The sequence below is a fragment of the Mastacembelus armatus genome, chromosome 5, assembly GCF_900324485.2.
Source record: "Mastacembelus armatus chromosome 5, fMasArm1.2, whole genome shotgun sequence".
Classification (NCBI taxonomy): Eukaryota; Metazoa; Chordata; class Actinopteri; order Synbranchiformes; family Mastacembelidae; genus Mastacembelus; species Mastacembelus armatus.
This window is the reverse complement of record NC_046637.1, coordinates 16,727,742-16,750,248: the sequence shown is the minus strand read 5'-3', so window position 1 is coordinate 16,750,248 and position 22,507 is coordinate 16,727,742. Positions and strand designations below refer to the sequence as shown.

The 22,507-nt window shown below is 43.2% G+C and overlaps 1 protein-coding gene across 2 annotated transcripts in view; it reads left to right on the top strand.

Moving 5' to 3' along the window:
* The window catches only part of lhfpl4a (LHFPL tetraspan subfamily member 4a), a 36,130-nt gene that overhangs the window by 12,203 nt on the left and 1,420 nt on the right, over positions 1 to 22,507 (top strand). The window contains exons 2-4 of one of the 2 annotated variants that reach the window (XM_026307551.1): positions 17,824 to 18,060; positions 20,558 to 20,574; positions 21,683 to 21,715. In XM_026307551.1, coding sequence (XP_026163336.1) covers positions 17,824 to 18,060; positions 20,558 to 20,574; positions 21,683 to 21,715 — 287 coding nt within the window. The remainder of the gene's footprint in view (positions 1 to 17,823; positions 18,061 to 20,557; positions 20,575 to 21,682; positions 21,716 to 22,507) is intronic. The other variant, XM_026307552.1, reaches the window with a different exon arrangement.

The window sequence follows — 22,507 nt, the reverse complement described above, 5'->3', positions numbered from 1 at the left end:
ACTTTTAATGTAGAATGAAATATTGCAATGCAAATAGAAATTCAATGGTTTTAAGGGCTGAGTGACAAGTACTTGATTATATTTTTTCAAATATGTTGCCCAAAACTATGTATAAATGTTATATGCCACACCAACATACTTAATGTTTTATCATATTCATTTTTATGGGCTTTTGTTGCCCACATTTCCTCCTATTTTGGAAGGACCATTCTTTTGACACATACATTGATTTCCTTTACCTAGGGGGGGTAAAAATAATCAATGTATTGTTAAATATTTGTCAAAACTCAGCTGTATAGTATGTATAGTATTTCTTCCAGCGCAGCCTAAGGGGACTGGAGCTGGCCCGAATTGTCGTTTAATCAACTCTGTGATGCATTTCCACACTGGGGCTTCTCCTGGATGGAGCTCTGTTGCATGTGAGTAGAGTGCAGGCAGGCCTAACAGACACTCACACTGTTGGAAACACCAGAGAGACAGCTGGTCTCTGCCAAGTGATCATGCCAACACCTAAATTATCACAAAAAAGAGGTGATGATAAAAGAAAAAGTATTTAAGTATGATATGGCATTGCTTTACAGTACGGAAAAGTGATAAAGTTGGAGCACATTTCATTTAGTCAGTAAGCCCCTTCTGTGTACAGTTTAGCTCGGTTCTGATTGGAAGCATGACAAAGTAACTGCTTCCAAAAGCTTTAAAGAGACTAATGCATCAATATATGCATTATAAATGCATTTTGGCCCAAGACCATTAAGTGATTTATGAACTAACAGCTCTTCAAAATCTGCTCTTCGACTAACTGGAAGTCAGAGGAAAGATTAAAGGTAATGTGCTCTCCTGGTTTTTGTTGAAAGCATTCAATGCCCTGTTTACAGATAGCCTTTTAGGAAAACCACACATGACTGCAATAGTCCATTCTTCTCCAGATGGAGACGTGAATGAGTTTCTCTGGGAAAAACATAGTACTAAAGTAAATCTGAGTGTCATCTGTCTCTAGTGTCCTGCAACTGTTACGCTCTATAAAAGAAATTTTCATTTAAAAATCGCCTTATTATATATAGAAAAGCAAAGTCAATGTGTCAGGACCAGCAACGTTTTGAGTGTTGGATTCAGTTTGTTGGCTTGGATTAAAGCTGTCTGGGCCTGCTGCCAGATGTGACAACATTTTTGTACCATAGCCCCTGCTGAATCAACTTGTATCACTTTCTCTTGGGCGGGGCTAAAGGAGACTGGTTTTCATAAACTACCTGAAACGGTGAAAATCCTTTGGCTGAGGAAAGTAACAAGTTGTGCGCATATTCTACCCACATATGTAGTGACTCCAGGTCTCAGGATAGTCAGAACATAATGATTTCCAAGACTTGGTTAAGGCGCTCTTCCTGCCCATTCTATTGGGGATAAAAACCAGACAAAAGGTGAGCTGTAGCTCCAATCAGTAGAATGCAAAACTCTTTCCAAATCGATTGATGAATTGGGGTCCTCATTTACTGGGAGACAATGGGATCAAAAAAAAATGCTGACAAAGGATATCAGCAGCTTCTTTAGCAGAAGGGAGTTCAGACACTGAAACAAAATGGACCATCTCTGTGGCGGCTAGACTATAGAGGGCACTAGAAACTAAAACTAAAAATAATTTAAAGTAATTAATATTACTATTTCTTGTATGTGTATGAGAAAATATTTTGGAAAAAAAACATGCAATATATTAAATATAAATCAGTATTTGTGGTTAAAAAAAAAAGAAAAAAAAACCTGCAGCAGCTCAACTTGGTGCAAACTAATCACCCAGTCAGTGACACAGTACAGCCAATAAAATCACTTCCATTCTGCCCAAAGTTCAGAAACAGCATTGGTGAGAGTTACAAACGACCTGCTGATGACAGCTGATGCTGGATCACCATCACTTCTTGTCCTTTTGGATCTTTCTGCAGCATTTGATACTGTCGACCATGGTATACTCCTGAACCGGCTATATATCACTCTGTTGGACTTAATAATAACGTACTGCGCTGGTTTGAGTCATACCTAACAGACAGATCTGAATTTGTGGCCATGGGAAGCTCAAGGTCTTCTTCACATGCTGTTGGTTGCGGGGTTCCGCAGGGATCAGTTCTCGGACCTATTTTATTTATTATTTACATGCTTCCCCTTGGTAAGATCATCAGTCATCTGGGAATTTCTTTTCACTGTTACGCTGATGACACACAATTATACATGAAAACTGATACTCAATCATCATCGTCCCCATCATCATCATCACTATCAACACTCACAGTATGTCTGGAGGAGATAAGGGCGTGGATGAATTACAACTTTCTTCAGCTGAACAGCTCAAAAACAGAAGCCATCCTCATTGGATCTCGTCATGAGATTAGAACATCCACCATAAACTGTAATACATTTTCTGGCCAGGACATTTCTTTATCACCATTAGTCACCAATCTCGGTGTATCTCCCAGTGCACGTTGGACTCCGGCAGGGCTGCCCTTTGTCACCAGTTCTGTTCATTACTTTTATGGACAGAATTTCTAGGTGCAGCCAGGGACCGGAGGGAGTCCAGTTCGGGGACCACAGGATTTCATCTCTGCATTTTGCAGATGATGTTGTCCTGTCGGCTCCATCGAGCCAGGATCTCCAGCGTGCTCTGGAGCGGTTTGCAACTGAGTGTGAAGCGGCTGGGATGAGAATGAGCACCTCCAAGTCCGAGGCCATGGTACTCAACCAGAAAACGGTGGTTTGCCATTTCCAGGCCAGGGGAGAGATCCTGCCTCAGGTGGAGGAGTTTAAGTATCTCAGGGTCTTGTTCACGAGTGAGGGAAGGACGGAGCGCGAGATTGACAGACGGATCGGGGCGTCGGCAGCAGTAATGCGGTCGGTGTACTGGTCTGTTGTGGTGAAGAAGGAGCTAAGCCGGAAGGCGAAGCTCTCGATTTACCGGTCAATCTACGTTCCTACCCTCACCTATAGTCATGAGCTTTGGATCATGACCAAAAGGACAAGATCGTGGATACACGCAGCTGAAATGAGCTTCCTCCGCAGGGTGGCACTCCCTTAGAGATAGGGTGAGGATCTCGGTCACCCGGGAGGAGCTCGGAGTAGAGCCACTGCTCCTCCACATCAAGAGGAGTCAGTTGAGGTGGCTCGTGCATCTGTTTCGGATGCCTCGTGGGCGCCTCCCTGGGAAGGCGTTCCGGGCATGTCCCACTATGTCTCCCGGCTGGCCTGGGAACGCCTCGGTGTCCCCCCGGAAGAGCTGGACGAAGTGTCCAGGGAGAAGTAAGTCTGGGTATCCCTGATTCGGCTACTGCCCCCCGCGACCCGGTCCCAGATAAGCGGAAGAAGATGAGTGGATGGATGGATGTATCCTGATGAGAGTGCGTAAATATGAACATATTACACCAATCCATAAATCTCTGCATTGGCTTCCCGTTTCAGCTCGGATTGAGTATAAAGTTTCCCTCCTCACATATCGGTGTATCTATGGTGATGCCCCTATCTACCTCAAGGAACTTCTTACTCCGCAGATCTCAGCACGCTCTCTCCGTTCCAGAAATACTCATCAGCTCCTCCCTCCTAGGACTAAGACACGCACCATTGGGGACAGAGCTTTTTGCCTATGGAATGCCCTCCCTGATCATCTGAGGGGCTCCACAAACATCTGTTGCTTTTAAAAAGGTCATAAAAACATACCTTTTTAGAAGAAGTTTTAATGTTTAATTCCCCTAGTGCTTAAAATTTTAGCTGGCAGCTGATTTTAACTTAGTTCCTAAACTGTTGTATTGTATGTCATTATGACTCTTTTGTAGCACTTTGAGATTTTTCTTAAAATGTAAAGTGCTTTATAAATAAAATGGATTATTATTATTTATTAATAAAAAGCTCTCAGATACACACACAGCAACCAAAATCAAGCCAATAGAAGGAGTCTGAAGCTGGAAGTTGAAGGTGTGATTTTGAATGTTGTCAGTAGTTATGCCCCACAGGTAGGATGTGAGTTAGAAGAGAAGGAGAAATTCTGGCGGGAGATGAGGTGATCCAAGATATCCCTAGTGGTGAGAGAGTGGTGATTGGGGCAGACTTCAACTGACATGTTGGTGAGGGAAACAGAGGTGATGAGGAAGTGATGGGTAAGTTTGGTATGCAGAACAGGAATGCAGAAGGACAGAGGAATGGAGGAGAAGAGTACTGGTGCCCATCTTTAAGAACAAGGGAGACGTTCAGAGTTGCGGAAACTACAGAGGAATAAAGCTGATGAGTCACACAATGAAGTTATGGGAAAGAGTAGTGGAGGCTAGGCTGAGGTCAGAAATGAGCATTTGTGAGCAGCAGTATGGTTTCATGCCAAGAAAGAGTACCACAGATGCAATATTTGCTTTGAGAATGCTGATGGAGAAGTACAGAGAAGGCCAGAAGGAGCTGCATTGTGTCTTTGTAGATTTGGAAAAAGCATGTGTTGGTTCTAATCAAACATCTACACAGAGACTTTCTTTTCTTTGTTCTAGGTTGAGCTCGTGACTGTTAGGAGATACAAACTTGTTGCTATCTCCGGCTGCAGCCCCGAACCCGCCCAGAACACTTTAATTTATATGTGATGTGGTTACATGACTTCCAGGCACCGTCTCACTTTACACAACAGGGGAGAGTTGAAACATAGGTTAACTTCAAAGTTCATACAGAGTTCACATCCATATCTTTACATGTCTTGGTGATTTGCACAGAAAAACAGAGAACATCCTTGACTGTGAGATGCCTGGTTGCCCCCTTTACATAAATCTGTCTGCAAAATGACAATTCTCATAACACAGTTAGCAATTTACAATGCCCTTATTCTAACAGCATGACAGGGTGCCAAGAGAGGAGCTGTGGTTTTATATGAGGAAGTCTGGAGTGGCAGAGAAGTATGTTTGAGTGGTGCAGGACATGTATGAAAGCTGTAAGACGTGGTGAGGTGTGCTGTAGGGGTGACAGAGGAGTTCAAGGTGGAGGTGGGACTGCACCTGGCTTTGAGCCCCTTCTTGTTTGCTGTGGTGATGGACAAGCTGACAGATGAGGTTAGACATGAATCTCCGTGGACCATGATGTTTGCAGATGACATTGTCATCTGTGTGAGAGCAGGGAGCAGGTGGAGGAAAATCTAGAGAGGTGGAGGTTTGCTCTGGAAAGGAGAGGAATGAAGGTTAGCTGCAGTAAAACAGAGCACATGTGTATAAATTAGAGGGACTCAAGTAGAACGGTGAGGTTACAGGGAGTAGAGGTGAACAAAATGGAGGATTTTAAGTACCTAGGGTCAACAGTCCAGAGCAACGGAGAGTGTGGAAAAGAAGTGAAGAGACGTGTGCAAGCAGGTTGGAACAGGTAGAGGAAAGTGTCAGGTGTGATGTGTGACAAAAGAGTGTCAGCAAGAATGAAAGGAAAGGTGTACAAGACAGTGGTGGGACCAGTAATGTTGTATGGTTTAGAGACAGTGGCACTGAGAAAAAGACAGGAGACAGAGCTGGAGGTAGCAGAGCTGAAGAGGTTGAGGTTTTCTTTGGGCGTGACGAGGATGGATAGGATCAGGAATGAGTACATCAGAGGGACAGCTCATGTTAGTTTTGGAGAAAAAGCCAGGGAAGCCTGATTGAGATGGTTGGACATGTTCAGAGGAGGGACACTGAATACATTGGTTCAAGGATGCTGAGGTTAGAGCTGCCAGGAAGGAGGCCTAGAGGAGGAGGTTCTTGGATGTAGTGAAGGAGGACATGCGGATAGTTGGTGTGGGTGAGGAGGATACAAGGGATAGGGGTAATGGAGGCAGATGATTCACTGTGGCGACCCCTGAAGGGAGCAGCCGAAAGGAAAAGAAGATCCAATATAGCCGCAAGCGGCGATGATCGGCCCTCGCCTCGAGCGGACCGCCTCCCCCGGCGCGGCGCCCCCGCGTGCGAACCGCATCCACGAACGAACCGCCTCCCCCAGCGAACGGCCTCCCCGAACGAAACGCCTCCCCAAGCGCCCCCGCCCTCCGAATCGACCGTCCCCCAAAAACCGGCGGACCCCCCAAAACCCCTCCCCCGAGGAGACCGCACCTCCCCAAGAAGACCACGTCATTCAGCGGACCCCCACAGAGGTCTGTGCCAAATTCGGTACAGTTCCGGCAAAGTACATGCAAGTACATAGGGGGCGCCATCCGCACCCCCCCACACCCCCCCCAAATAGACCACGTCATTCAGTGGACCGCCACGGAGGTCTGTTCCAAATTTGATACAGTTCTGACAAAGTAAGTGCAAGTACATAGGGGGTGCTATCCGCCCCCCCCCCACCCCCCCAAGTAGACCACGTCCTTCACTGAACCCCCACGGAGGTCTGTGCCAAATCTGGTACCGTTCTGACAAAAGCTGGACATTTTGCAAAATTCCCATAGGAAACGAATGGCGAGATCCGGTCATCGCCAAGGCAACCACATGCAAATTAGGGCATGGGTCCGATCGGCTTTTATGATCAGGACGCCCTAAAGGATGTGTGTGCCAAATCTGGTACAATTTTGACAAAGTAAATGCTTTGGTTTGAATGGCAATTTTCAAATCGTCATACAGGGGGCGCTATATGGCCTATTTGGATTTAGTTTAATCAGATGGGTCCAGGGCGGCGGGGACTACAATTTATCAATTGGTCCGATTCCAATCCGACAATGCGTGTGAGAGTTATTACAAGTTGAAGAAACGGCAGCGAGCCAAAAGCCTAGACCAAATTGCCGCGCCCACCAAAGGAAAACCGTAATACTTATTCAAAGAATTTGGATAACTTTTGCAGCCCCATGGGTCTAGGTGACGCTGGCCAAAAATGAGCTCGATCGGTCAAAAGCCCAAGGAGGAGTTCGAAAGAATACGAGGTGAGCAAAATCAACGAACTCAATGACCTCGAGGTAAACCCCCAGCTGGTGGACTTCCTGTCGGTCACACGACCGGGACACAATAAGCTTTTTTGCCTGGCCTGACATGAAGAAGATGTGTGCCAGGTTTTGCGACTGTACGATGAAAAAAGTGTCACATGACCTCCCATAGGCCCAATGTATCTCGACCTCTGTCGGGGGCGCCGCAGAGCCATTCTTTTGAGGTCGTTTATGAAACCCATAAAATATCAAATTTTCACGCGATTCTGAGGGGGGTGCAAATTTTGGTGAGTTTTCACACACGTTCAGGGGGTCAAATAAGGCTGTAAACGCTTCTTCATCCCTTGCCCATTGAGCGATTATAATAGTCCCTGCGCTGGGACCTCGGTCCTTGCTCAGGCCTAAAAATCAAGCCAATCAGCGTCGGCTAGTTTGACGCCAAAAGGGTAACGATTTTATCGCACAGAGCAGAGATGATCAATAGTGGAGGAGCAATAGCGATCGACAATGGTGCTGGTGTACTTGAGAGTCGCAACTTCAGCTTTCTCCTAATTCAGTAAAATCTCTTCTTCAGAATCCATTTGAAAGAAATTTGGTGGAGAAATTACAGGTTTATGAGCTTGGTCCAGATCAAAGCAACATCATAATCAGACAACAAACGAACAAAACGGACCAAACCCTATCCATCCATCCATTTCCTATACCCGCTTATTCCTTAACTAGGGTCACGAGGATCTGCTGGAGCCTATCACAGAATCCACACACTGGGTGAATACATTTGTTGTCATTGAGTATCCAAAATCAGGAAAGCTCAGAGTGTGTTTGGACCGCAGACCCCTAAATAAGGCAATACAGAGACCCCACTACACTCTACCAACTATAGAGGATGTCACTTCTCACATATGAAGGTCTCAAGGGTGTTGCTGCTATCGTTGATGACATATTGGTGTTTGGACAGACCAAACAGGAGCATGATCGTAACCTCAAAGCCATGCCAAAACACACATGAGAGAGAGGTGTGAAACTAAACCTTGATAAATGCTGCATCTGTGTACCAGAGGTCAGCTACTTTGGACACACAGTGTCACATGAACGGTTAAAACCAGATCCACAAAAATAAAAGCTGTCCAGGAGATGCAACCACCACAGAGCAAATCAGAGTTAGAGACAATACTAGAAATGTTCAACTATTTAGCCCGCTTTGCCCCTCACCTCTCCGAGATCAACGCACCACTACGACAGCTGCTAAAAGAGGACAAAGACTTGGTGTGGGACGCTGTCTACGACACAGCATTCCAGTGGAATCTGAATCTGATAACACAGCAGTCCGGCCCAGTACTTGCATACTTTGACCTCCTGAAAGAGCTATGGCTCCAAGTCAATGCTTCGAAAAGTGGCCTCAGTGCAGTTATGCTCCAAGATGGCAAACCAGTTGTCTATGCATCGAAATCACTCAACAGCACAGAACAAAATTATCGAAAAAGAACGGTACGCTGTGCTGTTTGGTTGCAAACGCTTCCATGAATACATCTATGGACGGAAGGTGATTGTGGAGTCAGACCACAAACCATTAGAATCAATACTAAAGAAACCCCATGCAGGATAATTCTACAACTCCAAAGGTATGACATCAACATCACCCACCTGCCCGGAAAAAACATCACGGTGGCTGATACACTGTCCAGTAAATCTATAAATTATCACAACCAAGCGCTGCATGACAGAATGGAAGCCCAAGTGCATGCAGTCATGAGCAACATTCCTGTGAGTGACAAGAAAGTGGCAGAAATCAGAGATGCAACAAGCCAAGACCCTCAGTTTTTCAGTTTGAGAACAGTCACACTGGCTGGTTGGCCAAAATCAAGGTTAGCATGTCCACCCAGCATCCAAGAATATTGGAACTACAGAGATGAAATTTCAGATATTGACGGCATCATGCTCAAAGATGAGAGAATCATTATTCCACATAAGCTGAGAGAAAGCATGATCGATTGGATACATGGAAGCCACATGGGAGTGGAGAAAAGCAAAAGTAGAGCAAGAGACATCTTGTTTTGGCCTGGCATGGGAAAACAGATCGAGGCGGTGGATCAAGAGTGGATCAGGAGTGGACAGGAAGAGGAGTATAGAGGCCTGATAAAGGCATTCAGTGACTGGAGTCACAAAAGCTGCCTCCTACTGAACACCTCTAAAACCAAGGAGATCATAGTGGATTTTGAAAAAAGTCTAAACCCCCCTTATTCAGTCAACACCTGTGGTGTGGACATTGAAGTAGTGCCAGCCTACAAATATCTAGGCATGCAACTGGACAGTAAGTTGGACTGGTCACTGACTGGTCTATATAACAAAGGGCAGAGACAAATGTTCGTCTCTCTCACAGCCCACCCCAGAGCAGGCCTGAATCATGGCTTGAGTACGTAGTGGCTGAGAAATGGGAAGCCGCCCTAAAAGTAATCAAGGGTACCTGAATGCTTGGGTCACACTCCAACGCAGCCAGAGGAACCCCACACCTCACCGTGATCTGGGGCGCTATCTGGTTTCCCTCAGGTCGATTAGAAGTTGTCAGTCCCTTTTTGTCCCACTTCTCCCATGAGTTAGTAACAAGTTTTAGCCTCACCTCTGTAATGATTGGGTGGTAGAAAATGAGAAGCATTTAAGAGTACCAGATGTTATTGGCAATGCTGATGTGTCCAGGGTTTATGCCACAAGCAATAATGAAAGCAGCTTCTCGATTCGTGTATGCCGCCGATCTTCCTGCAACTCACTGAGTAATTGATGGGAGCTGGCGAGTGACTCCTGCAGAGTAGAAAGTGGCACCTCTTGTTAATTGCTGAAGAAGATAATCAGATCCCTCTGAGTCCACAAGTGGCTGGAGTATGATGTCAGATCAGCTGAGGTTTGGGTATTGTACGCAGATCTGCAAGAAACAATACTCCACCAGTGTACACCTATCAGCCATAACATTATGACCACTGAGAGATAAAGTGAGTAACACTGATGATCTTGATACTGTGGTGCCTGCTAGCATATTGGGTATATTAAGCAGCAGGTGAACATTAAGGTCTGCGGTGGTTAGTACTAACCAAAAGGAGGGACAAACAGTGAACAGACGACAGGGTCATGGGTGTCCAAGGCTCATTGATGATGAGGTTGACATGCTGTTGATTAAACTTTCAAATTTAATTTATACATTTAAAAAAATCCCATTATGTTTGTATCTTTGTTGCAATGTTTGAAATAATGTACATTGGTCTCTATGAAGAGAAACATTCAGTGGCTGTAGGGGTGATGTCGCAACTAGAATAAGAAGAATGTTGAATATGTTTTAAAAAATGATCTGAAACTTGTCCTCATGACCGCAGTTTTCACTCCTTTTGATATGTTTTTCACCGAATGGTGGACAAATGTGTGCTCTTCCTGACAGTGGAACTATCAAAGCAAACAGATTCACAGAAGATGTGCAGTGAGCTGCAGAGTGACACAAGTGAGGAACCTAATGCTGAACTGACTCCTGTGTACACAGCGTTAGGCAGGTGGTCATAATGTTATTGCTGATTAGTGTGCTGTCAGTGTTTATAAAGCTAACACTGGGCTACTAATGCTGAACCACTGTGCCTGCATTCCTTCCATTCCCACAGTGGCTTAATTTTCGTTACAGCGTGTCTATTCCTCAGAAAGCAGCACCCTCCAGTGGCTGTTGTGATACAATGATGCCCCAGAATATTCAAAAATTATGTTGATTATCATTACACAACAAGCTTGACAGAGCAATTTTGCCAGTATTTACAAAAGCTGTTTATCTAGACTGTGTGCTTCATGTAAGATAATCTCCTTCCTTCCATCAGCTGTGGTTCCCCAACAATGTGCTAAGGAATCACAGTGCCAATTTTGGAAATATCCTCTCCCTCTAATGACAGAAATCAATGTTAATCAAACACACCGAGAAACAAGACCGAAGCCCTCATCCACAGCAATGCACTCTTTACTCTCTCTTGAGATTTCTGTCTTTGTTTTTCTTGCCCCAATCCATGAATTAGTGAGTAATGAGAATGAATAAAAATGAGAGGTGTTTCCAGGCCTGGAGCAGACTGTAGTTATGTATCTAATTAGCTCATATTCAAATAATGCAGAGAATACAGTCTTTCAGGATCCTGTCGTTATGTCTTCTCTTTCTGTACCTTTCTAACTTCTCAGCAGAGTTTGGCCTAGTTAGTAATGATTTGTTGTTGTATACTATTTAGAACTCTTTGCTGACAAGGGAAGAACTTTTTTATTTTTCTGTGAAGTCATAAAACTGCAATAATCAATATTTTTAAATTAACAAAGTTTCAGTGGCACAAAATGGATGGATAAATGGATAATGCTTCATTAGTTCATACACTATCTTAACACTGCCACACTGTGTAACCACATTCAATTTCCTTTCAAGTGCATCTTATGGCTTCATATAACACCTTTCCACAGTAGAAAAAAACATTCTGCTCTGTAACAGGCATGGAGAGGCATTTCCCCATAGCCAACACATGATGGAATATTATTGTGGAGGGCAATCAGCTGCTAATGCATAACTATTGATTTTGTGGCTTGTTAGATATACACTAGCTGCAGTTGATGTTTTTTAAGCTGAAGGCTTTGCTTCAGTGGAAACAGATACATGTCAAATCGAAACAAGTTTCAGTATAAGCTACTGCACACAAATGGAATCTGGAGTAGATCTTTCGCACTGCAGATAATGTCTGGGTAAACACATGGAAGACACCTTATCCAGAGGCAGCAATATGGAAACTAAATCACATGACATCCTTTAAAATCTACATTTGAGAACAACAGACCAACAAGGCCAACAAAAATACAATAAAAAATGTGGTTCTAATTTACCCAGAAAACACTGAACTGGACAGTTTTTCAGCATCCATTGTCCAAAATTCTGTTGCATGGCATTTAGTTTAACAGTAATGTGAGGATATAATAGCTGAAAGACTTTAACCTGCACATTAATAAATAATGATTTTACAATAATTTACGCATGAGAAAAATCGGAAAGAGATATGAAAGTTCTAAAGCACAGTGTTAGTTCAGGCAGTGGTCTGAAGCTGCACATATATTAGCTGGTACTTGTGTACCAGCGCCGACGAGGGCAGCTTTCAGTTGCTGGAAGGCTGCCACACAGTCCCCAGACCACCCAAACTGCTGGCCTTTGTTTGTCAGCTGGTGTAAGGGGTTGGCAATGGTAGCAAAGTCTCTGACAAACCTCCTGTAATAGGAGGCCAAGCGCAGGAAACTCCGTAGCTCAGAAATGTTGGTTGGAGGTTCTCCGCGGTGAGGCCACCTTTGCTGGGTCGGTGGCTACCCCGCTCTCGCTCACCACATGCCCCAGGAACTGTTGATGTACAGAGCTCAGGCAGAAATTAAAACTACATAGTTAAGAAGCTGCTTAACCCTGCAGGCTCTCTGTGAGCTGGAACAGATACCAGGTGAAATTTCTGAAATTTGGTCAAGAACCTCTCTGGGTCCCTGCCAATGATGAGTCAGTTTGGGTGACAACCCCCGTTTCCTCTCGGGGCAGAACACCCACACCTTGTCCCCAGCCAGCCCCTCAGCCCAGGAAACGCCGTAGCTCAGAAATGTTGGTTGGTGGGGACCAGTCCCTCACCGCAGCCACCTTTGCTGTGTCAGTAGCTACCCCACTCTCACTCACCACATGCCCCAAGAACTGCATCTGGCAGGTGAGCAGATTGCACTTGGCCAGGTTCAACCGTTACGGATGGCTGTCAGGACCTCCCGTACGTTATGACAGCCTGCTCAAAGTCTTTAGCATGGACTAACAGATCATCCAAATAGACCACACAGCGGGTGCGGGGAATGTCCTTAAGGACCCGCTCCATCAATCTCTCGAAGGTGGCTGGGGCATTACACAGTCCAAAGGGCATTACTGTAAACTGCCACTTTCCCTATGCTGAATGCGGACTTGGGCTGGGCCACTGCTGCCAGTTCTACTTGCCAATACCCGCTGCGCAAGTCCAGAGAGCTAAACCAACAGGAACCGGCTGCATAGTCCAACATCACTGATGCGTGGCAGCGGGTATGAGTCTTTGCGGGTGACCGCATTTAGTCACCAATAGTCCACACGGGGTCGCCCCCCCCCCCGTTTTCTTCCGCACCATCACCATAGGTGCGGCCCACGGACTGTCGAAAGCTCTATAATGCCGTTGGCTGCCATTTCTCAGATCATTTCAGCAAATTTAAGGGGCAAATAGGGGCAGCAGGGCCAGTGTCAGTGTGGTGCAGCACCAGTGCTGTCCAGGTACCTCCTCTCTGGCTGCAAAAATTTCCACAAAGTACACTCAGGCGCTCACAGCCCCAACTCCTCCACCGCAGCAACAGTCTCAGGTGACGGGGGGGGGGGGGGATCGTGCGGAAATAGTGGCTGATGCACTGGTCTGAGCTGCAATACTAAAAACCAGGAGCTGCAGAATGCTGGCTTTTGTACTGGCTAGATATTGGGCTGGCAATCTGGTCCTCAGGGGCCCTGCTTGTTTTCCAACTACCTTCCCTTCCCACCACTGATTAGCTGGACACCAATTTACTTTGTCTTTCCCCACTCCACGCTCATCTTTCAGCAGGACAGTGGCCCTTGAGGACTGGAATCAACCCGCCCCTGGGCTAAATGATTAGGTAGGAAGGTTAGTGTGGGCGGAGCTTTCTAATGCAGGTAACTCAAAATAAAAGCCTTCCACAGGAAGTGCCAGGAATGAAAAGGATTTCAGTAAATCAAAATACAAATCAAAGTACTCATTTATACAGGACATATGATATATGTGATATATATGCAGATAACATATTATGATACGTGATTATATTGCTGATATGCTCAATACCATTTAAAATAATTGGCACAACAGTGCTGAAAAAACTATTATTCATTACATCGTTTACAGTATATTGATAAAAGAAAAGTAACAACAAAAAATGACAATGGCTCTCGGAAGTTTGAGAGATCACTGCACCCCATAAACATGTAAAAATAACAATACACATGATTTTTATGATTTAAGGCCTTTCTGTGGTGAGGTTAAAACTGTTCAGTTTGAATTAGAAGTGGCATGAAAAAAGGCCACAGTGCCTGAAGGGCTCAGCATGGCCTCTGAGCTGATCCACTTATCATGTCCTCTGTGGTCATGTTCACACAGTGAGGAGCCACTGATGCGTACATACTCACAATGTCATCAGTCCTTACAACCAAGTACAATACTACAACACTAATGGCAGCCCTCCTATGTCTCAGTTGTTCTTTGATCATTGCAAATAACAGCATAACAACATGAAACAATGAGATTGTATTACCACAGACTACATTACAGATCAAACTGTTGGGGAGCAAATGAACTCATATCAATATTCCCTGGAGCAAAAGAATTCTGAGACCAATTTATTACATGTTGCTCACATAGACTAAACCAGTAGCAGTGATAAAAAAAAGAACAACACACAATGTCTAGACCACAAAATGTTGAGAAGCACATGCCCCACAGCACAGGAACACCAAAATCATTAGAGAAAGTGTGAGCCTTATATGACACCAAATATGTAAATGCAGAGTTTGATGCTTAACATGAAGAACTTATCATCATCAGGTACTACTGCCAGTCATGATTTCATTCTCTTTAATCCCTGGTCACTGCTGCCATCCATTCATCCATCCATCCATGCATCCATTATCTTTACCCGCTTATTCCTGTTTTGGGTCACAGGGATCTGCTGGAGCCTATCCTAGCTCTCTTTGGGTGAAAGGCAGGGGTACACCCTGAACAGGGCCATATATAGATGAAAAACCATACAAACTCACATTCACTTCTATGGGAAATATAGAATCACCAGTCAACCTAGCATACATGTTTTTGGACTGTGGGAGGAAACTGGAGTACCTGGAGAAAACCCACGGAAGTGCAGGGAGAACATGCAAACTCCACACAGAAAGGCCCCTGCCAGGTTTCAAACCAGGAATCTTCTTGCTCTGAGGCATCAGTGCTACCAATTCACCATGCTGCCCAATTGCTGCAAAACCAGTTTCACACCAAATGTGGAGCAAAAATTTAATTGAATGTCCCTAAAGAAAGCTAAAAGAAGATTGGAATTAACATACATTTCTTTTCAGTTCTGTTATGATAAACAAATAAACTGTTGGTGCTGCTAATTCTTCAGTTGGGGTGCATTAAATTTCTGGAGGTTACAGAGGTTACAGCCTACTCATGCTCCACACTCTCCCCAATGGAAGCTTCAGTGAACCTAAAATGTCATGTTTAAAAGATGAGGCAAAACTGGACCCAGCAATGCAGAGTCGGAACATTTAGAATGACTGTAAAACTTTATTCAGGCTCAATGCTCAAGTGTAGGTGTACTGACACAGACGAACTGAGAAAGGAACCTTGGGGATCTTCGAAAAGACTTCAGGTAAATTTGTTGGCATGCACAGGTGCAAGGGCAACAGCAGGTAGGCTCAGGAGAGTTGTAAGTACAATATGGCATCAAACTGTTGTTGAATACCCTCTTAAATATCTCATAGGCTGATAGATCCGATATCCGAATCAGCCACCTGACACACAGACACACACAAAGAGGGAAAAGGGAGGGGTAAGGCGACAGAGAAAGAGCATACTGGCAGAATCCTGATATTTAAGTTGAATTCTCCATTTACATCATGATTTATTCACTTAGTCACATTTTGATTTTATTAATACACAAAACCTTTCACCTCAGCAAAGTCTAATATTTTGTAATATTTTGACTTTTTTTTTTATTTCAAGTATTTCTCTACAGCACAGAGGGGTGTCTCATTGGAGCCAATTCCAGCTGCCTTTAAAACAAATCCCCTGCAGACATCCAGTAAAATCAGCTTTGTCAGGAAAAATCAACCATGTAAAACAGGATTTCCCTTATTCTAACTAAGGATTTAAAAGCATTAATGCATTATAAGACCCTGTTGGTCTCTTTTAGCATTTAGCAGTGGTTTTCTTATTAGCATGGATTTCAGGGTTAACATACTTTAGCTTTTAATGTTTTAGAAGAAAGCCTTCTTCCTGTGTCATATTCTGCAAATGTGTTATGTAATGGTATCAATATCAATATGTTTTCAATCTACACAGTCTAAATATAAGTTTACATGACTGAACAAATTTGCAGACTGATTCTTTCTAGAATACATCTGTACATACACGTATGTAGAGGGAAGGGTTAGCTTTGGAGCACTGTAAATTCCCAGCATCCTTGACACAGATTTAAATTAGGCTCTATGAATTATTAAAAGTGAGACTTGTTCACTTCTGTCAGCCTGGCAAGTCTAAAGGAAAACCACAGGGAACACACAAACTCTTTACACCACATTAAACCTGCTTCCAAAGCACACCACAGAAACTGGATGTCATGTTTTAGTCTGCCAGCTCAACACAGCTCACACTTGTATAATGTATGTATGCATCATTGAAATGTGGGACAAAGCTCACATTAGTGATGCAATGAGGGTGACAGGTATAGTGAAAATGATTTCTGCTTGTCTTCACCATTATCCCTTTATTTTTTTCCATTTGTAGTAACAACCGAAAAACTGATCAAATGATTATGTTGAGTGTGGAAGATGTTGTTGGTACTAATGGATACATGTAGAATTATCACCCAGTATGAAAAGCAGATTTGCTGTTATGTGTTATTTACTTAAATAACATAACCAGAGTGTAATATTTCTAGCTGAAACTCATTTTTAACATTATGGTAACCAACCTTGACAAGAATAATGACCAGTAATTACCCATAGGAATAGTTATAAGCACTATAGTTACGTGACAAAATAATGCTGACCCAAGATTCTCTAGATATTTGGTGCTTACAGCTGCATCTCACAGTCTTCATCAACAAGTAGTTTTACCACTAAACTATACAGTGGAGACAGACAAGAAATATAGATGGGCATGTCCCTTTTCATAATAAGTGGTATAGATACTAAATGGAGGTTCACTCTGCAAATGCGTTGTGCATCACTTGCATATTTACAGTACAGTTACAATTTATAATGTGTCCAGGCCATAGAGTATTTAGAGCATGTTTTCAGAGAGAGTGGGGATTTCCTACCCTTCTCTTTACTTGTGTCTGAAACCTGCAGTCCATTATGTGTGGCTCACAAATTTTATTTGCCCATGTACAGCTCTACAGTAGCAGCAGTCCAGCCAATGAGGCATTAAGAAACCCATTTGTTAGGGCCAACCTGGCCTCAGTCAGCCCCTCAGCTCACCCAGTGAGCACACATGCAGGCACGCACAGGCACACGCGCACACACACACACACACAAACCATTTACGTCATGACAGTGCACAATCACAGAAAGACCTGATGTTTTCTGAAATAATATGGGTGTGTATAATACACAGATTTGGAATGGTATTTCAGTTTGTGTAAAGAAATTATGTGTCTAGTAATCAGCCTAGTGCTGTGTACAGTATGTTTGTGTCTGTAGTTGGAGTTGATGTTGGAACTGAAGATTGCATGGTAATTAGCTGGCAGAGCTGCAATTTACTGTTGAAGCTTTCAATGGTTACATTCTCTTTTTATTCACTTACTTTAAAGGAAAACTACAAAAATATCTGTTGACGTGTGTTAGCATCCATTCACAGTATTCTTTTATTTATTTCTTCAGTTTCATCTGATTTGTCCTTGATTAAAGAGCTGGTCAGGCATTTCACAAATTATGACCACATCGCCTTACTTAGTGAGTCAATGTTACTTTTGGTGTAAAATGATGGCACAATGGCTCTGTGATGTTTTCTTTTGTTTTCTTTCACTCATCTATCTGTTCCTCCCTCTGTCTGTTCAAAGAAGAACACACTGAAACAGGCAATACCAGTGTTGCAATCTTAAAATCCAGAGTGAGATTGAAAAATATTTTTTACTTCTCTGCCCCTCAGCTGTGTGTCTGGTGCTTGGTTGTATGATCTTTCCAAACGGCTGGGATGCCGAGGTGATCCGGGACATGTGCGGGGAAGATACAGGAAAGTACACCCTGGGTAACTGCTCAGTGCGTTGGGCCTTCATTTTGGCTATAATCGGCATCCTGGATGCTCTCATCCTCTCCTTCCTGGCCTTTGTGTTGGGGAACCGTCAGAGAGATTTCCTGCAGGAGGACCTGAAGGCTGACAACAAAGGTAAGAAGTGAAAAATTAACAGTTATAAATGTTTTTTGTTTAAAGGGGGCATAAATACCATACAGAATGTGTTGTATATAATACAAGATTTTTCTCTGCACCACTTTGCAATTCATACTGGTATACAACAGGTCTACAGTAAGACAAGGTTGTGATCAGACCAGCTGAATGGTGGTAAGGCAGGTAGAGACCTCCTTGATGTTTGCATAAAGCAGATCAAGTGTTTTACCTTCTCTGGTTGGACAGTTAACAAACTGATAAAAATCCAGTCAGGTGTGAGGTGATAGTCACATGGTTAATATATCCTGATATTATAATGAGCCTCAGAATGTTGAGTTTGTATCCTGGCAACAGTCTCATGAATGACTTCACATGGAAGTCATGGCATGGAGTTCAGTCATGGCAATGGTATGACTGAAATCCCTGGGAACATAAGTAGGTCTGAGACCAACTGTCCAAAGCTCAATGTCGTAACAACATATCCTTTCTTTGACAGTAATATGACCAGGTTCACCATCTCTTGTTTACAAATAAAGCCAGTCCTCCATCTTTTGTCCTACCACTTGCCTTAGCGTCTCTGTCTGCACATACCAGGGTGAAGTTAGGCACATCTACACAGTCTTCAGGGTATTGAGTTAACCAGGTCTCAATAAAGCTCATCAGGCTACACTCATGCTCTCTGGATCTTAACCAATGCCCCAAGCTCCTCACTTTTGTTCAGTAGAGAGCTGACATCCCCCATGATGATGGATGGTAGGAAAGGTTTGTATCTCCATCTACTAGCCTTTAGTTTAGCACCAGCTCAGCATTCACAGATAGACCTCTTCAGATCAGCTGGAATAGGGTGATACATTCCAGATTTGCTCTGTTGTAGTAAAGGGTGGGGCAGGCAGGCGTCCAGGAGGCATCCGGAACAAATGCCCGAGCCACCTCAGCTGGCTCCTCTCGATGTGCAGGAGCAGTGACTCTACTCCAAGCTCCTTCTGGGTGATCAACCTCCTCACCCTACTGCTCAGGCACAAATTCTAAAATTGAAAAATTGCATGCATTCATTTATTCATGCAGGGTATGACCCGAATAAATGACTTTGTTGTGACTGTTATTGGTCAAAAGAAGGGTTTCATATTAGTCTATGACAGCATTTAAAAACTTCACTAATTATACAGACATTAAGGACATTGTAATGATGCTAATCAAGTCCTCACTGGTGCTGACTCAGATAACAACCCAAACTTACACAGTAATTACAGTGAATTCTCTAGTGGGGGTTATTTATGACTGAAGTATGACAGTAAATGTAAAAGTCTTTGTACTGGTGACTGTGGCATCACAAGCAAGTTAAGATGTCCTAAGAGAAATAAAGAATAAAACTCCCCCAGTTCCTCTGTGTGTGGAAGACGTTTCCATAGTTACATGTCAGATTCCAGGAGGATGAGCCAATGGTTTCTTGTCTCTGTGTACATTTCTGTATGATGTCTCACTGTTTCTTACTGTTTCTCTATTTGTCTATCAGCCTGACTTGAGGTCTTTCACTTTGTCCTTGTTTTTCTTTTCCTTTAAGTTTTTTATCTGTGTGCATTTGTCTTCCTGTCTCTATCATTGTTTCTGTGTGTGAAACATTCGTCTCTGTCTGTGAACATAAGCAAATATCATACATTGATATCTGCCAACATACTGCACAGATAAACTCTGATTTTGCTAGAGCACTCAACTGCAGTTCCAAAATCCCTTTCTTCCCACTGTGACTATAAGCAAAACATGAGTTCAGAAAAATCTGACAACAAAATATAAAGGCAGTGCTAACAAAGTCAGTCTAACTACATGAATAAAGAGGAAAAGCCCCAATTGTGATCAAACTCACACAGATACATCTTTCCGCTATCTATACCTCTTATCCTGGAGGGGGTGGGTGGGAGCCTATCCCAACTGACTGTGGGTAAGAGGTGGGAGACACCCTGGACAGATCACCACTCTATCACAGGGTTGAAACATAGTGACAGACACTCACATTCACACCTAGATGCAACTAATCTAACCCCAACCTGGATGTGTTTGGACTGTGGAAAGAAGCTGGCGCACTCAAAGAAAACCCATGCACACAAAGGGAGAGAACATGCATCCTGGTTGGACCAGGGTTCACCACTTCATTGTATGTTTTGTTTTTTTTTTTCTTGGAAAGCCAGATCACATAATTGCCGATCTAGAAGCAAGCATTACAGTATGCTTGCGAGCATGCTCACTAGGTTTTTTCATTTAAAGACAACCTTTAACACAATTTAATAAAAATCAAGAATAACAGGACAGGGATCACAGGCACCTTGATTTGTATTTGGAAAGCATTTTTGTGGAGCTGTAAATCCCTACTACTGATGGCTACTGATGGTCCACTGTACATACACTGTATATAATATACTATGCGTGGAAAGTAAGTTTTGTTTCATAAACAAATGTAAATATAAATGAGGAAATAAGATTAACCTTTCTGTCTTTTCCACAGATTTCACTGTGTCAAGGGTAAGTACACTTTGTCGTTGTTGTGGCTTTATTGTGTGGGAGCGTATCTTGAATTGCCTGCATTTCAAGATACACGTTTGTGTGTGCTGCCATTATGTTGTGGGGAAATTGTGAAGTTAATTATTCCATTTTGAAGGTTAAGGTAAGGTTGGACATAGGGTTAAGGTTAGGCAAGTAGGGCTTATAATTAGGTTTCTAGGGGATGGAAGTAAGTCACTATAATGATTAAATTGATAGAAACCACACTGGGTGTACATGTGTGCGTGTGTACTTGTGTGTATGGCCAGAAATTTAAGGACCAATCTTTTATGCTATTTTTATGTTTAATATTTTTGCCCAGTCCTCACTTACTATGTTTAAAGGCTATGGTTAGATTTAGACCTGGGCAAAAACCTGGCAAAGTGATATATTCAGCTCAGGGGATATTGGCAGACTACATGGCAGTGCTGAGGCACAGCTGTAGAAGAACAGGACTTTGGCCTTTGGCCTTTTCTGCTAGCTCCTGGACTGCAGGTACTTTGATATCATCCTGTTTCATTACAGTCCCACTGACTTGAATGTCATCTATGTGGCTTTAAGGCCTATTCTGTTTTGAAAATGTTCTGGGGCTGATAAAAGCAGTGTGATGAAGATGGTGTAATGTGCTGATGTTATAGACAAGGGAATTGGTCAAAAGTAAATGTTCATGTCCAGTTTGTTGTAGTGAAGTGCACCTTTCAGTATGTGTACGTTTGCCTCTGGATGGGAGGATGTGTCCCTGCACACCGATCCAATAAGGGCTGTAATATCCACACAAATGCATCTTCTCTTTGCCCTTTTTGGTTGCCACAGTCACACCACAATGCCTCCTCTCTCCCTTTTTGTTAATCAAAACACAAGTATAACAACCAAACAGAGAATTTAAAATATCTAGTATAAATGTCACCCTTTTGGGTGAGTACTAGCAACCCTGTCAACAATGTTGTATTTTGTATGTTATATTTTTGCACTGGCATGAATGTGAAACACTGAGCTACTTGAAATAGTGTACATGCTGACTTAAAAACATAAAACATATGTTACACATAAACCATAATGGTCTTATTTTTAAATTGTTTTCTTCTTTTAGCTCCATCTGGGCTCCTCTCTACGAATGGACGGAGTAAGACCAACCAGTTTTTCCCATTTGTATATGTTATGCTGCATGGCTCTGCAGTTTATGACCCTTGCATGCATGTGAATAATTTGCCTCTGTTGTTTTGTACATGCATCTTCAGAGCAGATTCTACAGACCTTATCCATATTGGTCCTGCTGAGCAGTAGAACAGTGGTTGCGGGATGTGTAGCCTTTTGTTGTAATGTATAACTTTTTCAGGATGGGGTGTGTAGTGATTACTGTTCATAGGCTAGAGTCTGCCAGACTATCAGCACCACATTTGGAATTCACACAGGACAATGAAGCCAGAGTGAGGGGTCATCCTCAACAGATTAATAATACAATAATCCTCAACCTCTACCGCTTCCCCATCCCTACCCTGGATGGAGGATGAACCATCAGAAAGTGCTATGGGTATAAACGTCCCACTCCACAGGTTGCCATCATCAGCTAAACAGGATGTTTATCCAGACGCAGCTCAGACTGGAGTGATAATGGAAGGCTGGAAGAGCAGTTCAGATTGCTGTGTGCTTCATTGTTGCTGAGTTAAATGGGTATTGTTATGACCTTGTTATTGACAAGGCAGGAAGTAGCCTCTATTTGCATCAAGAGTTTCTATTAGTGTTGTTGTGCCTACTAATAGGTCAAGCACTAAGACAAGTATTTGATTTATTTTTATATTTTGTTGTATAAAAGTATATTGAGGCTTTCATTTTCAACAAATCAACATAAAATAGCTATTCAGTTTTGGCCCTCTCCAGGAAAATGTGAGAGGAAATGTTAAGGTGTGACATTTCA